Below are 19,378 nucleotides of genomic sequence, written 5' to 3'. Positions count from 1 at the left end.
TTTAACTGCGATCATGACACCCCGGGTTTTGGTGGAGTGGTAGGCGTGGAATATGTGAGGGAACTGTCGATTTGAACAGAGGGGGAGGGCCTGCTGTAGTAAGTGGGTTTCTTGAATGCACAGCACGTCACTGCGGAGGGTCGTGGCGGTCCTCCACAGTGAGTGGCGCTTGGCAGGGTGGTTCAGGCCGTTCACATTCAACGATAAAATCGAGAGTGGCATCTCTGCAATGTTAGGCTGATGTGTAATGGGGAGTGACACTCACTGTTAGATGCTGTAGATCAGAGCTGGCGAGGGCCCGAAGGTGGGTTCGAGTTCAGGTGTACGGCAGTCCAGAAGCTCCGGGGCGAGTGCACAGAGAGCTGTAGATAGAGCAATACGTTAGGTATAACTGCAGCAACAACAAAACGTAAAGAAAAAAAAGAGAAAAAAAAAAAGCAAAAAATGCAATGGCAGAATACGGAGGGGTGGCAAACACCACGTTGGCCTCCAATTGGGGGAAACTGAACAGTCAGTAGCGCAGGAGAATAAAGAAGCAGGGGTGACAGGCGTCAGGATCCAGGGGAACTGTTGGAGCATTATTTGGCCGCACTCATCTTGAATTAAGCCTCTTTCAGGTGTGGTTTGTTTCCATGCTCCTACGGGGAGCCATTGCTCTCTTCTCAAGCGGGGCTGCGTGCTGGGGTTCCGGGAGGATTCCCCAGGTGCGGAGGAGACATAAGCCCTTGTCCAGATCCTTGATCGTGTGGGTCTGGCCATTTCTCGTGACCAGGAGGGTGGCCGGATACCGCCACTTATATTGCACTTTGTGGTTCAAGAGGCCCTTGGTAATCGGACTCAGCTGTCTGCGGAGCTGGAGGGTGTACTTAGAGAGGTCCGGGTAGAACTGGACTCCGGCAAACGGGTCAGGAAGAGGTGATTTGGCTTTGACTCCCATCATCAGGTTTTCTTTAATGTGGTAAAAATGGATCCTCATCAGGACGTCTCGGGGGACTGAGGCTGCAAGGTGAGATGGTTTGGCGATCCTGTGGATCCTGTCAATGACCACTTCTCGAGGGGGTGCTTCTGGCAGGATAAGGCGTATCAATTCAGTGGCATAGCGTTGGAGGTCCGCAGGAGCGATGTTTTCAGGTACGCCTCGCAGTTTAACATTATTTCGGCGGGACCTGTCCTCCAAATCGGCCATCTTGGAGCGCATCCAGGCCTGTTCCTCCTTTATGTCATCATAGCAGTCAATGACATCGTTCACTGTGGAGGTGCAGTCAGTGAGGCCTCTCTCCACAGCATCCACCCTGTTGTCTAGCACATGCAGGTCTGAGGTGATTTTTGTGAACAGTGTGGAGAGGTCAGACATAAGGGAGGTTTGTAGGGACAGTAGCATGTCCTTCAGGATCGTGTCCATCACTGGCTGCCCAGATGTGGGGAAGGAGGCCACAGAGGAGTGCAGGGCCTGACTGGAGAGGAGTGGGCCAAAAGCCGGGGCCTCTATTTGCGGCCGCAGCGTCCGCTGCGGCGGCGTGTCTAGTCTCCGTTTGGCTTTCGCCGGGCTAGTGGGCAGCGGATCCCCCCCTATCTGATCGGGAGGTTTTGCTGGGGTACTTGCGGTTTGCGGAGTCACAGGGCCATCGTCCGGTAGATCCGTGTAGGAGCCGCGCTGCGCGGCCTGGTCGGCGCCATCTTGGGAGGCTCCGGACCCCTCCACCGGCTTGTAGGCGAATTCCGTCAGTTTTTGGGGCTTGTGCTCCGTGAGCCGTTTCCTCGACGTGCTCATCGTGTTCCCCGATGTCTCCTGAGCGAGGATGGGCGCGGATGGAGTTGCGGTGGCGGCCTACGTCGTTGTTGTTTTCCCCTGGCTGACGAGCTGAAGGCTTAGGCGTCCATCTTGCTCTCCGGCCGGCCACGCCCCCTCGGGACACATGCTTTTGAGGTTTTAATTGCGTCTGCTCCTGGACATTCCATTGTGAGATGTTAATTAACTCTGTAAAGGTCAGATGTCTAGCTTTTAGGTGTTAATTCAGCCTGGTTCCTAAGACCCTTCATTATGTATGCTAATACTGTTTTGTGTGTGGAATGTACATGTCAACTGTAGTAATTAGGTCATGTTAATTATGTCAGATCTGTGCCAAAACGTCTGACATAGGAATGTGTATTATTAAGGGGAATCGCTTATTGGCGGAGTCCGAACGTCTGGGGGATAATTAACTCCTCCGAATGTCATTATCTAAAAGAATGTGATTGAAGCCCTATTGTGTGATGTGTGGGTGGAGTGTTTCTTTGTCCCTGTGATTAACTGTAACATGCTTGTACTCTATATAAGAAAGCTAAGATACTATTAAAAGTATTCATTCATTCATGTTGGAACCAGTAACAGAGCTCTGTCTCGTTATTTCTGGGGAAAATCCAATGGGTCCTGTCTTCTGGCTTGTCGGATTGTCGGATAAGCTGTCGTGGTTGATGGAATGGAAATCGTAAATGGTGGGGAGCATTACAGTGGTGGCAGCAGTGGGATGGTTCCATTGCCAGAAGAACAGCTACAAGGACACAGGACAATGGAGACACAGTATGAACGTCTGAAGCTTTCTTCCCTCATGGAGTTACTGGAGAGCTGTGGCAGACGGGCCAGCAACCGTAAGAAAAGGGACATTATTGCAGAACTTGTAAAAATGGATAGAGCTGAAAGGCCCAGCGTAACAGACAAGACACCCGAGGAAGGAAGTTTTGATCAGGCTGTTAAACGAGGACTGGCACAGTATGGTCCTAATCCTCCACCGGAGATCGTAGACCTGGTTATAGCGGCTGTGGATGCCACTTGGCTACATCAAAGAGGTGCTGCAGCAGCAGAAGTCACAGCAGCACCAACTGAAGGGAGAGGAGAGGTACAGATACCAGTCTCCATGGAAGAGGAATTCAGAAGGAGGTTACAAGAGATGCGGATACAGCACAGAGGATCAGTATCAAAGGAGGCCATGCTGGGATGGTCGAATTTGATTTGTTGCCAACTCAGGAGGGAAGCGCTAGCTCTTGAGCAGCAACACCAGGGGAAGGTCCTCCCCTCCATCCATGTAAGGTACTGGCCGCAGTATGATGCACGAATGCCGTTGTTGGGGGAACAACCGATGCAGGAGTGGACAGCCGAGTTAAGCAGGCTGATCAGTGCAGAGATGCAGTTGGACGAAAGCTACAGAGCCCTCCGGTGGTGTGTAGCCCAAGAGTGCCTGTGGTCAGCGGATGACAGCCCCACGGAAGGCTATGACTATGATGGCCTGGGATTATTGTAATGGAGGATGTCCAGTGAGCCTGACTTCGGGGATGATAGGGAGTGGCTATTGGAGGACATAATGGAGCACAGAGAGGAAAAATTGAATGTCTCGGAAGGCCACTGGTCACAGGAAGATTTGGAGTTTCTGGCCATTCAGGAATGGGAGCTGGAGATCGCCTACAGACAGCTGCTAGACTCTGCTCAGCAGCAGGGTGGGGCTCCCTTTGCCTGGGACCATGAGAAAATTTCAGATGACAAGTCTGAAATCCTGGCTGATGAATCGGCAGTGGAAAATATGGAAATTGTCATCCCTAAAGCCGAAGCGGATGATGTGGAGTTCCAGGGAGACAGGGCGGTTGGCCCCTCTCCAGCAACAAGCTGAGGTTGTAAAGCTTTTACTCCCAGCCTAATCACTGACAGCTGGGCAGGATGCTGCTGACCGCTGCACACAACTACAGCTTGAGCTGATATCGGGGGATGGGACTGTGGTCTCCCCTCACAGCAACCCAGCAGAACAGCTGGCAACAGAGCAGAGTGCCACAAGCCTCTGCTTTCAACTAGCAGGAGAGGGAGTTCCTGTGGTAGTGGATGGGACTGTGGTCTCCACTCATAGCAACCCAGTAGAAGAGCTGGCACCAGAGCAGAGTGCCACAAGCCTCTGCTCTCAACTAGCAGGAGAGGGAGTTTCTGTGGTAGTGGATGGGACTGTGGTCTCCACTCACAGCAACCCAGCAGAAGAGCTGGCAACAGAGCAGAGTGCCACAAGCCTCTGCTCTCAACTAACAGAAGAGGGAGTTCCTGGGGTAGTGGATGGGACTTCAGTCTTCACTGACACAACCCCAGAAAATGGTGCGGCACTGAGACAGGAGGATGTCAGCTTTGCTTTGCAAGCACAGGGGGATTTTCATCTACCAACAGTGGATGGGACTTCAGTCTCCACTGGTATACCCCAGGGATGGGGGCCAGTTGGCCCAGATCCCCAACAGCATGATGGACTGAGCCCAGTCACCCTGTCTTCTCTCCAGCAGCTGAAAGGACTCCAGGGAGAAGGGCCAGTTCAGGCCTCTCCCCAGTGGCAGGCATGTTCTCTGAGAGAGGCAGAGGTTGGCTGGGTGAGTAATGCCCTGTTTGGAGCAATTTTTTGGGGTACGGTATGGATACCAGCATTGGAGGACTGGAACTACCGACTAACTTCGGAGTCAACCCGTTTGGGGTTCCCTCCTGTGTCAGTCTCCCACCAAAAGGGGAGAGATGTAACGGAATGACCCGTGACACCCAGAGACTTTTGAAGGATGAGGGGTACTCCTGTGCCAGCATCACTAATGACTCTTGGGTCTAGGGTCATCCAGTGCCCCTTTTGGGCATAGGGTGACTGATAAATGATAGTTCATGTTTTGCAGGATATCTTGGAATATTACAAGTTGTTAAAGTCTGACTCCAAATGGAGTGTTTTCATTCAATGGGGGACACATGCTTTTGAGGTGTTAATTGCGTCTGCTCCTGGACATTCCATTGTGAGATGTTAATTAAGTCTGTAAAGGTCAGATGTCTAGCTTTTAGGTGTTAATTCAGCCTGGTTCCTAAGACCCTTCATTATGTATGCTAATACTGTTTTGTGTGTGGAATGTACTTGTCAACTGTAGTAATTAGGTCATGTTAATTATGTCAGATTGGTGCCAAAACATCTGATATAAGAATGTGTATTATGCAGGTGAATCGCTTATTGGCGGAGTCCGAACGTCTGGGGGATAATTAACTCCTCTGAATGTCATTATCTAAAAGAATGTGATTGAAGCCCCATTGTGTGATGTGTGGGTGGAGTGTTTCTTTGTCCCTGTGATTAACTGTAACACACTTGTACTCTATATAAGAAAGCTAAGATACCATTAAAAAGTATTCATTCATTCATGTTGGAACCAGTAACAGAGCTCTGTCTCGTTATTTCTGGGGAAAATCCAATGGGTCCTGTCTGCTGGCTTGTCGAATTGTCGGATAAGCTGTCGTGGTTGATGGAATGGAAATCGTAAACGGTGGTGACCGTTACAGTGGGCATTGTTACTGCTGAAATTTCTTGGGAAGCGAGATCCATCAGGACTGCATATCTGAAACTGCGAGATTGGGACCTATTATATGCTGTTTTTGATCCCCTGTCATAAGGGATCGTGGGAATTCGGTAAGAAGCCAATCTATAAGTCTGGTGGAGGACATGTCACTCTTTTCTTTTGGACACGTTTACAACCAATCTGTAATGTGGCACAGATGCACGGGTGTTTGACATCTTATCTGCTACTTATGGACTCTTTACGGTCAACATTTTGGACTGTTTATTAATCCATTTAACCACTTAAGCCGCGGACCAATATGCAGCCTAAAGACCCAAGGTGTTTTTACAGCTCGTGACTGCGTCGCTTTAACAGACAATTGCGCGGTCGTGCGACGTGGCTCCCAAACAAAATTGGCGTCCTTTTTTCCCCACAAATAGAGCTTTCTTTTGGTGGTATTTGATCACATCTGCGGTTTTTAGTTTTTGCGCTATAAACAAAATTAGAGCGACAATTTTGAAAAAAATGCAATATTTTTTACTTTTTGTTATAATAAATATCCCCCAAAAACATATATATAAAAAAAAAAATTTCCTCAGTTTAGGCCGATACGTATTCTTCTACCTATTTTTAGTAAAAAAAATCGCAATAAGCGTTTATCGATTGGTTTGCGCAACATTTATAGCGTTTACAAAATAGGGGATAGTTTTATTGCATTTTTATTATTTTTTTTTTTTACTACTAATGGCGGCGATCAGCAATTTTTTTCGTGACTGCGACATTATGGCGGACACTTCGGACAATTTTGACACATTTTTGGGACCATTGTCATTTTCACAGCAAAAAATGCATTTAAATTGCATTCTTTATTGTGAAAATGACAGTTGCAGTTTGGGAGTTAACCACAGATGGCGCTGTAGGAGTTAGGGTGCACCTAGTGTGTGTTTACAACTGTAGGGGGGTGTGGCTGTAGGTGTGACGTCATCGATTGTGTCTCCCCTATAAAGGGGATGACACGATCGATGCGCCGCCATAGTGAAGCACGGGGAAGCCGTGTTTACATACGGCTCTCCCCGTTCTTCAGCTCCGGGGAGCGATCGCGACGGAGCGGCTATAAACGAATAGCCGCGCCGTGGTCCCGGATCGCTCCCCGAGCGGACCCGACCTCCGCATGTAGCGGGGGGGTCCCGATCGGACCCCCCACCCGCTAATAGGCAAGGACGTACAATGACGCCCATGTGCCTGTACGTGCCATATTGTGGACGTACATTTACATGCGGAGGTCGGGAAGTGGTTAAAGCCAAAATTCATATTTAGTTGATGTTTTTTACGTTCAAAAGTTTTATTAAGATTTTAAAATGAGAACAGCAATGAAATAGACAAAAGACAAGGTGCTTGAAGATAAAATAAAACAAACGTTACAGCCCGGCACCGAAGCCTATATCATGTAAACCTTAGACAACAGCAATCTTTAACATAGAGCATTAAGTCGACCAGTGTGTCCCCATTACCCGGACCCAGGCATGCACCCAGCAACCATGCCATGTAAAAGTATGCCTTACCACAATGAGAGAAGCCCAGGTACCCCCAATCCCCCGGGAGCCCCAACGGGAACAAGCTGCATCCCAGGAGATGGGGCCACCCGTATCCCCTCCCATGGCTGCCAGATCCACACCCAAGCACACACAAAGAGGGGCATCCTCCCCTCCTGATGATCCTTCTCATCAAACATGTGTAAGGAAATGCAACGAAAATCCTCCGTGACAGAGGGTCACCTCAGTTATGCCAAGAGAGGCGATGGAAAGGAGAGAAAGAAAAGGAAAAGATATGAGAGGTTAGAAGAGAAGTACCGACAAAGACTATCCATGTGGGGAACCAACAGTCAAATCTCCCAATTGCATCCCAGGTATGAGAGAGATATTACTGTAAGTGGCCCATGGTTCCCAAATGATATTGAATTTCTCAGTTCTATCGTTGAATTTAGCTACTATTTGTTCCTGTACCATGATCCAGGAGACTTTCCTCCTGAACCCTTGAAAGGAGATGGTAGGTTTCTTCCAGGCTCTGGCGATGGTCAATTTAGCACCCAGCTGTAAGAAGAACGCCAGTGCCTGTGAGTGTTTGGATAAGTTTGAGATATGATGGTTAAGTAGTGCTACAAGAGGATGAGGGGCTATCGTTATCCCTATCACCGAACCAATAGTATGGAATACCTTCCGCCAAAACGGTCTTATGCGAGGACAGGTCCACCAAACGTGCAGCATGGTGCCTTCAAGTTCACAGCCCCTAAAGCAAACTGGCGAGGTTCCTGGGTAAAATTTTGCCAGCCTGGAAGGAACATAGTACCATCTTAACAGTACTTTAAGACTAGCCTTGATGAGGGAGACATTGAGTATACATTTATATGCTCTAGTAGAAGCACCAAACCACACTGCAGGCTCCCACGAGCCGCCGTGTCTTCCTCCCAGGCTCAAACATAGGTCAGCTTGTCCGTCTTTGTCATCAACGCAGTATAGATCAACGAGATTCCTCCCCTCTGATCCACGGCGTCCGCACACCACTGTTCATAGGGGGTAATGGAGGGGGGCATAGGTTTGTTGATTGTTGATCCAGATGGAGAGCAGGAAGTGGGAGATTTGAGAGAACCTAAAAAGCTCTGTGTCAGGCATGTCTAGTGTCTTCCTGCAGTGTGAAAGGGAGAGAGGGCCTGCCCGATTGAAAAAGTGCCCGATCCGATATAGACCTTTATCCGTCCACCATTTAAAAGCAACAATATTCAATCCCGGGGGAAACTTCTTATTATGAAACAAATGCCTCAAAGACCTCCATGGCGATATCAGGGTTTGTCGGCCATATAGCTTGGAACAAAGAGCCACAGAATGTGAAAGAGTTGGCGCCATTATGGCTGGTCTGCATTTAGGTTCGCAACCCAAAAGGTAATCAATGGTGTGTAATGGGACTGCCTGTCTTTCCATAGATAACCAATCCGGCTTAGGGCCCCTGGAAAAGGCTATCGATATTTGAGCCAATTGAGCAGCCTGGTAGTAGCTCCACAAGCTCGGGAGGCCCAATCCACCCTGCGTTCTTAGTCGAACCAGTACACCTGAGGGACACCTGAACCCCTTCTGACCCCAAACAAAGCGAACTATCCCTGACTGTAACCTACAGAGGACTTTTTTCGGGACCAGGATTGGGAGAGAATGAAATAAGTATAAAAGGCGTTGAAGAGGGGTCATTTTGACCGCGTGTATTCTGCCCAACCAGGATAATCCCACCCTGGACCACCTCTTCAGGTCACCCTGGCACCTAAGGATCATAGGGGGATAATTAGTTTTGAAGAGGTTGCTGATATCAGGTGTCAGTTTGATACCCAAATAAGGGATGTGTGAGGGAGCCCAGGAAAATGCAAAGTTGCTGGTAAGTGGGGCAAGAAGGTCCGGAGGAACAGATATATTCAACGCGAGCGATTTATCCATGTTAACCTTTAGACCAGACGCTTCACTGAATACCCGCAGCGTCTTAAGGATTACGGGTGTGGAAGTCAAGGGGGAGGTGACAAAAAGGAGGAGATCATCCGCATACAGGGCGCATTTATGTTCCTGTGACCCGCAAGTCACCCCTTTAATATCGGGGTTCGACCGTAGCGCAACTGCCAGTGTCTCTATAGCTACCGCAAATAGGAGGGGGGAGAGTGGCATCCCTGTCTGGTCCCCCGGCCTATAGAGAAAGAGTCTGAATATCTGCCCATCAAGCGAATCTGCGCAGTGGGGCATAAATAGAGTGAATTAATGAGATTAAGGAAGTTAGGGCCGAAGCCCCATCTCCCCAGGACATCAGACAGGTATGCCCAGTCTATAGAATTGAAAGCTTTATGTAAGTCTATGGAAAGTAAGAAACCCTTTTGTGGGGACCCCCCGTCCCATCCCGACTTGAGCAGGGAACCAATGTCAATAGTGCGCCGGATCTGATCCGGACCCTGTCTCCCAGGGATGAAGCCCACCTGGTCCTCATGGACATACTTGGCAATGAAACCCGACAATCTGTTCGCCATTATTTTGGTCATAATCTTAACATCATTGTTAATTAGTGATAAAGGGCGATAATTGCCCACCTTGCTAGAGTCCTTATCCGGCTTCGGGATTACCGAGATGTAAGCAGAGTTTAAATCTGCATTCAGGGGGCTCCGTCCCGGAGACAGTTAAAAAGTCTTGTCTGATGGAAGGCCAGGATGGTGCTAAATTTCTTGTAGTAACCAGTGGAGAATCCATCTGGTCCCGGGGAGGAAACCTAATTTAAGGGTCTTAATGGTATTTAAAACTTCCTCCTGCGGGAACGGACTCTCCAGGAGATCACTGTGGTTTTTGGTCAGCATTGGCAAAGGGAGGTCATCTAAAAATTTATTTCGCACAGAGTGGGGGGGGTGCGGATGGGTCTATATAAGTCAGAGTAAAAATGTAAAAAAGCGACCATTATCTTGGAAGGGTTCTGCGTCAACTCCCCCGTGGCTACCCAAAGTTTAGGGAAGGCAAGAGTGCGCTGTTTGAGGTTCAGTTTCGTGGCTAGCCTGGCTCCTATCCTGTCCGTTTGCACGTAAAATCTAGCCCCCATCCACCTAAGGTGTTGTTCCGCTGCTGTGGTCAGGGATAGATTCAGGAGGGCCCGGGCCTTGTGAGTGAGTGAAAAATTTATATAGCGCTACACATGCGAACTGAATCGCCTCTGGGCGCTTGTTTGAGCACTTCTCCCTTGAGCTCAGAAGAGGTGGGTTTTGATCTTTCTCCTAAAGGCCAAGTGGTTCTCCTCCAACCGAATGGAGGTTGGCAAAGTGTTCCAAAGTCGAGGGCCTTGGACAGCAAATCTTCTTTCTCCTTTGGACTTGTATCTGGTTTTGGGGATTTGGAGTAAATTTTGGTTGGAGGATCGGAGAGTGCGATTGGGGTTGTAGGCTTTTATTTTGTCGCATAGGTATTGGGGGGCATTTCCCCAAATAAACGTATGCGTTAGACAGAGTGCTTTGAAAGTGATTCTGTCTTTTACTGGTAGCCAGTGAAGACTTCTCAGTGAAGGGGAGATTGATTCCCATGTTTTTTTTCCAGTCACCAGACACGCGGCCGTGTTCTGAACGACCTGCAGGCGCATGATTTGGTACTTTGGGAGTCCGAGATAGAGTTTGCATAGTCCAGCCTGGAGTTAACAATTGTTCCCACCACGACTGCTATGTCTTCTTTAGGAATAAATGGGATTAGTCTGCGTAATAAGCGTAGCAGATGGTGTGATCCGCTGACTACTGACCCTATTTGTGCATCCATTGTCATGTGGGTGTCAAAGAAGACCCCGAGACTTTTGACTTTGGTGCTAGGGGTGATGATTTTTCCTAGAATGGGCGGAGGTGTCCAGGTTGTTGCCAGTTGATTCTTCCGATTGGCGTGAAACAGGAGAAGTTCTGTTTTTGAGCCGTTGAGTTTAAGATAACTCTTTGTCATCCAGTTCTCTATCAAAGAGAGACATTTCTCTAGATTGAGATGGTGATCCTTTTTGTTGCAGATACGAAAATACAATTGTGTGTCATCCGCATAGGAATGGTAGAGCAGCTTTTGGCTGCTGATAATTTCAAAAAGAGGGCGAAGATAGATATTAAACAGCACTGGTGACAGAGGTGATCCTTGAGGGTTTTCGCATGACACCGTGTGTTTTTCAGAAGTGAATAGTCCCAGTTGGACTTTAGCACAGCTTTTGATACGGTTGACCACAAACTAGTGCTAATTCGGCTAGCTGAAGTAGCCAAGATTGCGGAATGTGACTTACCCTGGTTCTCCTCCTTTTTGGAAAACCGATCACAGTGTCATATTTGGTTTTCCAAAAAGGAGGAGAACCAGGGTAAGTCACATTCCGCGATCTTGGCTACTTCAGCTAGCCGAATTAGCACTATTTTGTGTTCAACCGTATCAAAAGCTGCGCTAAGGTCCAACAGTACTAGAAGACACGGTTCTCCTTTGTCTGCGGCCTCAAGAGCATCATCCCATATTTTGAGCAATGCTGTTTCCATCCCGTACCCTGGACGGAAACCCGATTGATAAGGATCAAGCAAATTATGGGTGTCTAAATGCTGTTGTAGCTGTTGTATCACCACTTTCTCCATTACCTTGGAGAAAACGTTCAGGCCTGTTATGGGACGACGATGTTCAGGGTCTTTGGGGTCAAGGGTGGGTTTCTTTACGATGGGTTTGATTATCCCTTGTTTCAACAGGGAGGACACTATGCCTTCCCTGAATGACTGGGTAATCAGCTGCTTGATGGGTGGTGCCAAAATATCGGCACATTCCTTCAGCAGTTTGGTGGGGATAATATCGTTAGGCGCTGTGCTATTTCGCGGAGTGCAGATAATATTTTTAGTGGCATCCAGGGAGACAGGTTTTAGAGTAAACATTGTTACTTGGGCCTGATTCCTGTGGTGATTGGGCTGGGGACTGCTGAGGGGGTTGAGGGGGATACTGTTTTGCAGAATGCTTACACGGATCCTTTCAATTTTGTTCACAAAATGGTCCGATAATTCATTGCAAAATTATTGGGTATCAGAATTGGGGGCTTCAAGACAGGCTGGGTTCATGGTCTGACTAACCAACTTGAAGAGTTCGCGAGGACGGTTTAGGGCATTGGTGATGATCTTGGAGAAATGATTTTTTTTGGCTCGGAAAATTTCTTTGTGGTATTTCTTTGTTGTTTCGTTGTAGATGACACGGTTTTCGTCTGTAGTGCTTCTTTTCCAAGCTGCTTCCGCTCTTCTACGTTCTTGCTTAAGGGACAATAGCTGGTCGTTAAACCAGCTGGAGTTGTATTTACGGATACAGGTTTTACGTTTAGGCGCTACCAAGTCAGCTGACTGCAGTAGAGCTGTGTTTATGGAATTCAGGGTTTCAGTGGCTGATTGATGTGAAGGGATCGTTTTTATTTTATTTCCTAGTATTGTTTTGAAGAGCTCCGAATGGAGCTTTTTCTGAGATCTGGTCCAGTGCATTGTCACTGGTTTGGGCGTTTTTGTTAAAGGGGTATTTTTGGTAATCATAAATTTGATTACATGGTGGTCTGTTCATGGTAACGACTCATTTTCCAGAATTTTTACTTTCAGATTTTGTCTGAAAATAAGATCGAGGGTGTGCCCAGAAGCATGTGTGGGCCCACATACTAGTTGCTGCAGACCTAGTCCTTCCAAGTGGTCAATGCAGACCATTGTCTAAATTCTCCAGAGATTCGGGGGTGGGGTGGGTCCTGTGAGCCCTGGCTAGTTTCCAAAAATCCTCTGTAAGTTTACACATGTTCGCATTGTGTTCAGCTTTAAGCCTAGTCGACATCTGGATTAGTTTCCCCCTGATGACCGGCTTGTGCGCCGCCGCTCATGGGTCAGGGTGTATTATACTGCGCAGTGGTTCTGTAACTTACCCGGATCAAGATGGGAGCATACCCGAAGCATTCTGAAGAGACGGAGAAACCATGGCCCGGAACCTGTGAGTGGAGACCAGAGACAGCAGAGGAGCCTGTGGATACTGTACCTGGAGCTGTATGAGCAAGAGGAGAAGTACCAGGAGGGAAAGAGAAAGGAGAGAAAGAAAAGAAGAGGACATCATTACATACCTGAGGTAACAATCGGACTAAAATAACAAAACATAACATTACTCAGGGATCCCCCGACCCCCTCCCCCTCCTGGGGAGGAGTGGACAAGCCATCCCCAGCCCCAAAACCTAAAGGAACCGAGAGTCCCTGGTGTCAGGGAACCCGGAAACTGAACAAAATGCACTGAAAGTGCCTCTGAACCAATGGAGGATCATTGAGTCCACCACAACCCCACCCCCTGTTGAGAACAGAACTGAAGGTCTCAAAGAAACCCACGCTCCCGTATTTACCAAGCGCCCTTAAACAAAAAGTTGAAAATGCAGGGGATGCCCTCTGGCTGCCGGGATGGGGAGCCAGAGGGCCCGACAGAATCCCTCGTGCAGGAGCTTCACGATCCTACTATAACATTGAGAGTAATATACCAAACAGAGCCGAGAGAAAAAAATTTAAATTCCAGTCAGAACACTGTTCCGCATAGGCCAAAACCCAACCCCCAACCCCCAGGGAGAGAAGACTGCCTGGTGGCTCTAAACATGTAACAAATAAGCAGAAAACTCTAACAGAACCTCTGACCAGAACCTGTATGATAAACTAGGCAAAAAATAAATAAAAAATTGCCCCTGACTGCAGGTCAGCTGCTAACATGCCCGACTGGAGCCAGGCACAAGAACCTCCCTCCCCACCCCTTCCCCAAATCCCAGTCCTGGTCGCCCCTATCAGCGGGGGCGTATTATGAAAAAAAAGAGACAAAAATGAGCCAGATCTCACATGAGCCTTCCTCGCCCGGAGAGCAAGTGCAAGCCCCCAAAAATGGTCCAGGGAAGGCGGACCAGTCCCAGTCCAAGTCCCGGAACCAAGAACAAAAATAGGTCCCAACAATTAAAAACCAAACAAAAAGATGGGTAGAACGTTAACGTCGTCAGATTCTCCTTAGAACGCTCGGAACCGTGTTTCAGCCAGGTCTGCTGCAGCGGACTCGCTGGCGGTGGCCTCTTTGACGATGTGGGGGTACCTCTATTAGCCTGTGCCGGAGGGGGGCCCAGGTGGACCAGCCCAAGTTGGGTCAGGAGACGCTCCCCCTCTGCGAACGAGGAGAAGCCGAAGCTCTTGGTTTTGTAGGAGAAGTTCAGGCGGAGAGGGAAGAACCATCTGTAAGTAATTCCTCTGTCCATCAGGACCTGAAGCAATGGTTTAAGCACACACCTCCTCTGAATTGTATATGGAGAAAGAGAAGGAAACAATTGGATCTTGTGCCCATGGAGGGTGATATTATCAACTGATCTAGATTTTATCATTACTTCCTCCTTCACCGAATAGAAATGCGGTTTAACGATAATGTCTCTGGGCAATCCATCTGAGCGAGGGGCCTGAAGTGCTCTATGAGCACTGTCCAGCTCAAGGCGGTCGTCGAGAATGTCAGGGATTAGATTTTTAATAATGGATTTCACCGCAGCCTGCACCTCTTTTTCGGATTCGGGGAGCCCCCTCACTCTAAAATTATATCTTCTCATTCTGTTCTCGAGGTCGTCGATCTTCGCAAACGCAGTCTCTAGCTGGTCCTGTACATCTTGGAGTCTGGCTGAGTTCTGGTTAATTCTAAGCACTGCTTGGTCCGCCTTTTGCTCAATATTTTCCACCCTCATTCCAATCTGTTGCAGATCCACAAGTATAGAGGAAGTAATCTGTGCTGCATTCAAAGCCAGACTTTTAGACAGCATCTGTGAAAAAACAGACATCATAGAGGGAAAGTTTGTGGGTGTAGGGGCTTCCTCCTGTGCCTCACTCACTGAGAGCAACAGGCCTGTGTGAGGATCCATCATGGGGGTAGTGGGACAGCCCGCTCCCATTCTACCCAGTAAGGATTCTGTAGAGGTCGGGGAGCTGGTCGGCAGCAGCGGGGGGTATTCGGTACCTGGAGAATGTAGTGGAGCCAGGTCCTGGTCGGCTATAGATTCGTCCATAGGATTCAATGTGGGCAAGCCTTGTGTAGCCGCCGCCATCTTGGCATAGCTGAGGGGGCCGGGAGCGTCCGCCATCTGGCCTGATCGGTCCCTCCTGACCAGCGGGGATGACATCCGCCTGCTCCTGAGGGTATCCCCTACTCGAATATCCCGGTGGACGGGCCGGTGGTGCGCTCGGTAAGCTCCGGGGGCTAACGTACGGCCGTGGTGGAGCGGAGCTCTAGCAGCCGGTAGCCATCTTGGGAGCTGCCGCGCATGTGCTTAGTTGATGGTTTTTGATCCAAATGTCATTTGTTTTTGTTTTTTTGTTTTGTTTTCTTTTTTCTTTGAAATCACTATCACTATGATTGCTGAGGGATTTTGAGGTGGCTGCATGTTGCACCCTAGCGGCCATCATAGGTCACTTTTTTGATATAGCAGCCAGCCTTTCACATATATCACTAGAGATTACCCACTTGCATACGTCTGTGTTTGTCAAGAAGGGTGGTTGAGGTAGCGCGATTTATATATTTTTCTTACGTCAGGTACTGTCCATTCAGGGTTATTCAACCCTTCCCTTTTTAATCCTCCTACACAACAGCGATAAACATGTTTAGAGATTTGGTGCTGCAGGACCTTGCTAAGATACCTTCTAAAAATTTTTTTAACAATCCTCTCCCCAATCAAGGCTTTAAGTCTTTGTGTGAAAACAAGGATTTAGTCATTCGCCCCACCGACAAAGGCAGAGGCATTGCTTTGCTGGACAAAGCTGGTTATATGGGGGAAATGTATACAATTTTGAGTGATCAAGATACATATACAGAGTTATCAAGTGACCCGACATTTAAAATTAAGAAACAACTCACTAGTCTCATCGCTAAAGGGCTTGATTCTCTAATTTTAAACAAAAAAGAAAGATTGTTCCTTGTTCCTCTAGCCCCTTGCATCCCTGTTATGTACTATTTACCTAAGATCCACAAAGATCCTCTTCATCCCCCTGGATGTTCCATCATTAGTGGGATAGGTTCTATCACATCCAGAATAGGTAGATATGTGCATTTTTTTCTCCAGACTTCTGTTCATAACACTCCATCTTACCTTAAGGACACTAAAGATGTGATCAAATGTTTATCAGTCACAAACTTTGAAGATGACCTCATTATGGCCACAGCGGATGTTGCATCTTTATATACCTGCATTCCCCATCACAGGGGGATGGAGGCTGCACAAGATTTTTTAAATAGAGATGTCACTCCCCAGGTTAATTTCATTGTAGATTTGTTCGAATTTGCCACCCAGAATAATTATTTTTGGTTTGACAGACGTTTTTATTTACAGAAAAATGGTGTGGCGATGGGGGCTAAATTTGCCCCTAGTTTAGCCAACCTTTTTATGGCCAAGTGGGAGGAGGATGTCGTCTATGCTATGGCTCTTCTATAGTTAAAATTGTGGGCATGGTACATAGATGACATCCTCCTCCTATGGGCACGCACTCCAGAGTCATTGGAAAATGTATTTTTGGTACTTAATGATAATGACCGGGGTATTTCTTTGACTAAGGCCGGGTACACACGAGAGGATTTATCCGCGGATACAGTCCTCCGGACCGTTTCCGCGGATAAATCCTCTGAGGATTTTGATCCGATGGAGTGTACACACCATCGGATCGAAATCCACACCGAATTCCCATCGCGATGACGTTTCGCGCCGTCGCCGCAATGATGACGCGGTGATGTGTGCGACGCTGTCATATAAGGAATTCCACGCATGCGTCGAATCATTACGACGCATGCGAGGGATGGGTTCGGACGGATCGATCCGGTGAGTCTGTACAGACCAGCGGATCGATCCGCTGGAGCCGATTCCAGCGGATAGATTTCTTAGCATGCTAAGAAATTTTTATCCGCTGGAAATCGGTCGGCCCGAAAAAAATCTGCGGAAAAATATCCGCTGGGTTGTACACACCAGCGGATCTATCCGCTGGAACTGATCCGCAGATAAATTCCAGCGGATAGATCCTCTCGTGTGTACGGGGCCTTACACATCTAGTCAGTCTAAAATCCATTTTTTGGATCTTGAAATTGAAAGGGTGGGACAGCAATTAAAATTTAGCACCTATTTCAAACCCACTGATAGGAACGGATATATACCTACAGACAGTTGCCATCACAAGTCGTGGTTTATATCAGTTCCTAAAAGTCAATTCCTGTGATTTAGCAGGAATTGTAGTGATATCGATACTTTCAAGATCCAGGCTGACATCTTGCGAGAGAGGTTCATAGAAAAGTGATACAATCAGGTAGAGGTCGATAGTGATTTGGCCAAAGTTCAAAATGTTGATCGGTCTTTGCTGTTGGAAGATAAACCCCAACGGGAGAATGATAACAATTTCAGGTGGTCTTTCCTTACTGCTTTCTCGACGCAACATAAACAAATTAAGGCCATTTTCAAACATCATTGGGGTGTTTTGAGGAACGATCGGGTTCTTGGTTCACTATTGCCAGAGAGACCTAAAGTTACCTATCAAGGTGTGCCCTCACGTAAAAGCAAGATTGCACCAGCTATTATCAATCCTCTGATCATAGGCGTGTGCAGCCTATTGCATTAGGGTGTGCACCCAAAAGCTCAAGCACACATACGTGTGTGTGTGTGTGTGTATGTATATGGGTGTATATATATATATAGATATATATATAGTCAAAAGTATTAGTACTTTACACACACATAACTTTTAATGGCATCCCAGTCTTAGTCCGTAGGGTTCAATATTGAGTTGGCCCCACCCTTTGCAGCTATAACAGCTTCAACTCTTATGGGAAGGCCGTCCACAAGGTTTAGGAGTGTGTCTATGGGAATGTTTGACCATTCTTCCAGAAGCACATTTGTGAGATCAGGCACTGATGTTGGATGAGAAGGCCTGGCTTGCAGTCTCCACTCTAATTCATCCCAAAGGTTTCATCCTCAATCGGGTTGAGGTCAGGACTCCGTGCAGGTCAGTCAAGTTCCTTCACCCCAAACTCGCTCATCCTTGTCTTTATGGACCTTGCTTTGTGCACGGGTCCAAATAATATGGTGCAGGGTTGTTTTCCAGGGGTTGGGCTTGGCCCCTTAGTTCCAGTGAAGGGAACTCTTAAGGCATCGGCATACCAAGAAATTTTGGACAATTTCATGCTCCCAACTTTGTGGGAACAGTTTGGGGGACGGCACCTTCCTGTTTCAACATGACTGCTCACCTGTGCACACAGCAAGGTCTATAAAGACATGGACTTAGCAGGGTGGTGGAAAATTAACTTCAAAAGCAATAATTCACATTATAACCGCAACTAAAACATATACAATTAAGTGTAACAATCTAAAAAATTTAAATTCCAAAGTGCTATAATGGTGTGAAGCTCCCAACTAAAAAGTTGTTGCACTTGAAGGTAATTTTTATTGCAATTATCTGTAGAGAGGTTTCCACCATCCCTGCTAAGGCAGCACTGGTAGGCACTGATTGGCAGCGTTGATGGACACTAATTGGTAGCACTGATATGTGGCACTGATAGGCGGCACCGATGGGCACTGATATGCATCACTGATGGGCTCTGATTGGTTGCAATTATGGACACTGACTGGCATCACTGATGGGCACTCATATGCAGCACTGATGGGCACACATATGCAGCACTGATGGGCTCTGATTGGCAGCACTGATGGGCTCTGATTGGCAGCACTGATGGGCTCTGATTGACAGCATTGGCTGGCACTGACAGCATTGGTTGGCACTGATTTAAAGCTTTGGTTGGCACTAATAGGCAGCATTGATTGGCACTGATAGGCAGCACTGGTTGGCACTGATGAGCAGCACTGGCATAGTGGCAGTGATAGGATGCATTGGTTGGCACTGAAAAGCAGCACTGACATTGATAGGTAGCATTGGTTGGTACTGATATGCAGCACTGGTTGGTACTCATAGGCAGCACTGGTTGGTACTGATAGGCAGCACTGGTTGGCACTGATAGACAGCACTGGTTGGCACTGATAGACAGCACTGGTTGGCACTGATAGGCAGAACTGGTTGGCATTGATAAGCAGCACTGGCACGGATAGGCAGCATTGGTTGGCATGGATAGGCAGCATTGGTTGGCACGGATAGGCAGCATTGGTTGGCATGGATAGGCAGCATTGGTTGGCACGGATAAGCAACACTGGCACTGATTGGCAGCATTGGTTGGCACTGATTGGCAGCATTGGTTGGCATGGATAGGCAGCATTGGTTGGCAGTGCACTGATTGGCAGTATTGGTTGGCACTGGTTGGCAATGATAGGCAGAATTGGTTGGCACTGATAAGCAACACTGGCACTGATAGGCAGTGCTGGTTGGCACTGATTGGCAGCACTGGTTGGCACTGATTGGCAGCACTGGTTGGCACTGATTGGCAGCACTGGTTGGCACGGATAGGCAGAACTGGTTGGCACAGATAGGCAGAACTGGTTGGCACAGATAGGCAGAACTGGTTGGCACAGATAGGCAGAACTGGTTGGCACA

At 47.9% G+C, this 19,378-nt stretch overlaps 1 protein-coding gene across 1 annotated transcript in view; it reads right to left on the bottom strand.

Annotated features, from left to right (window-relative positions):
- Window positions 1–17,035: 17,035 nt before the first annotated feature.
- Window positions 17,036–19,378, bottom strand: part of LOC120927477 (vomeronasal type-2 receptor 116-like) — a 53,317-nt gene continuing 50,974 nt past the window's right edge. Inside the window, exon 4 of the mRNA XM_040338221.1 lies at window positions 17,036–17,200. Coding sequence (XP_040194155.1) covers window positions 17,036–17,200 — 165 coding nt within the window. The remainder of the gene's footprint in view (window positions 17,201–19,378) is intronic.

This window comes from Rana temporaria, chromosome 1 (genome assembly GCF_905171775.1).
Source record: "Rana temporaria chromosome 1, aRanTem1.1, whole genome shotgun sequence".
Taxonomy (NCBI): Eukaryota; Metazoa; Chordata; class Amphibia; order Anura; family Ranidae; genus Rana; species Rana temporaria.
Note: the sequence above shows the minus strand (reverse complement) of the source record. Positions and strands in the feature narration are given on the sequence as shown.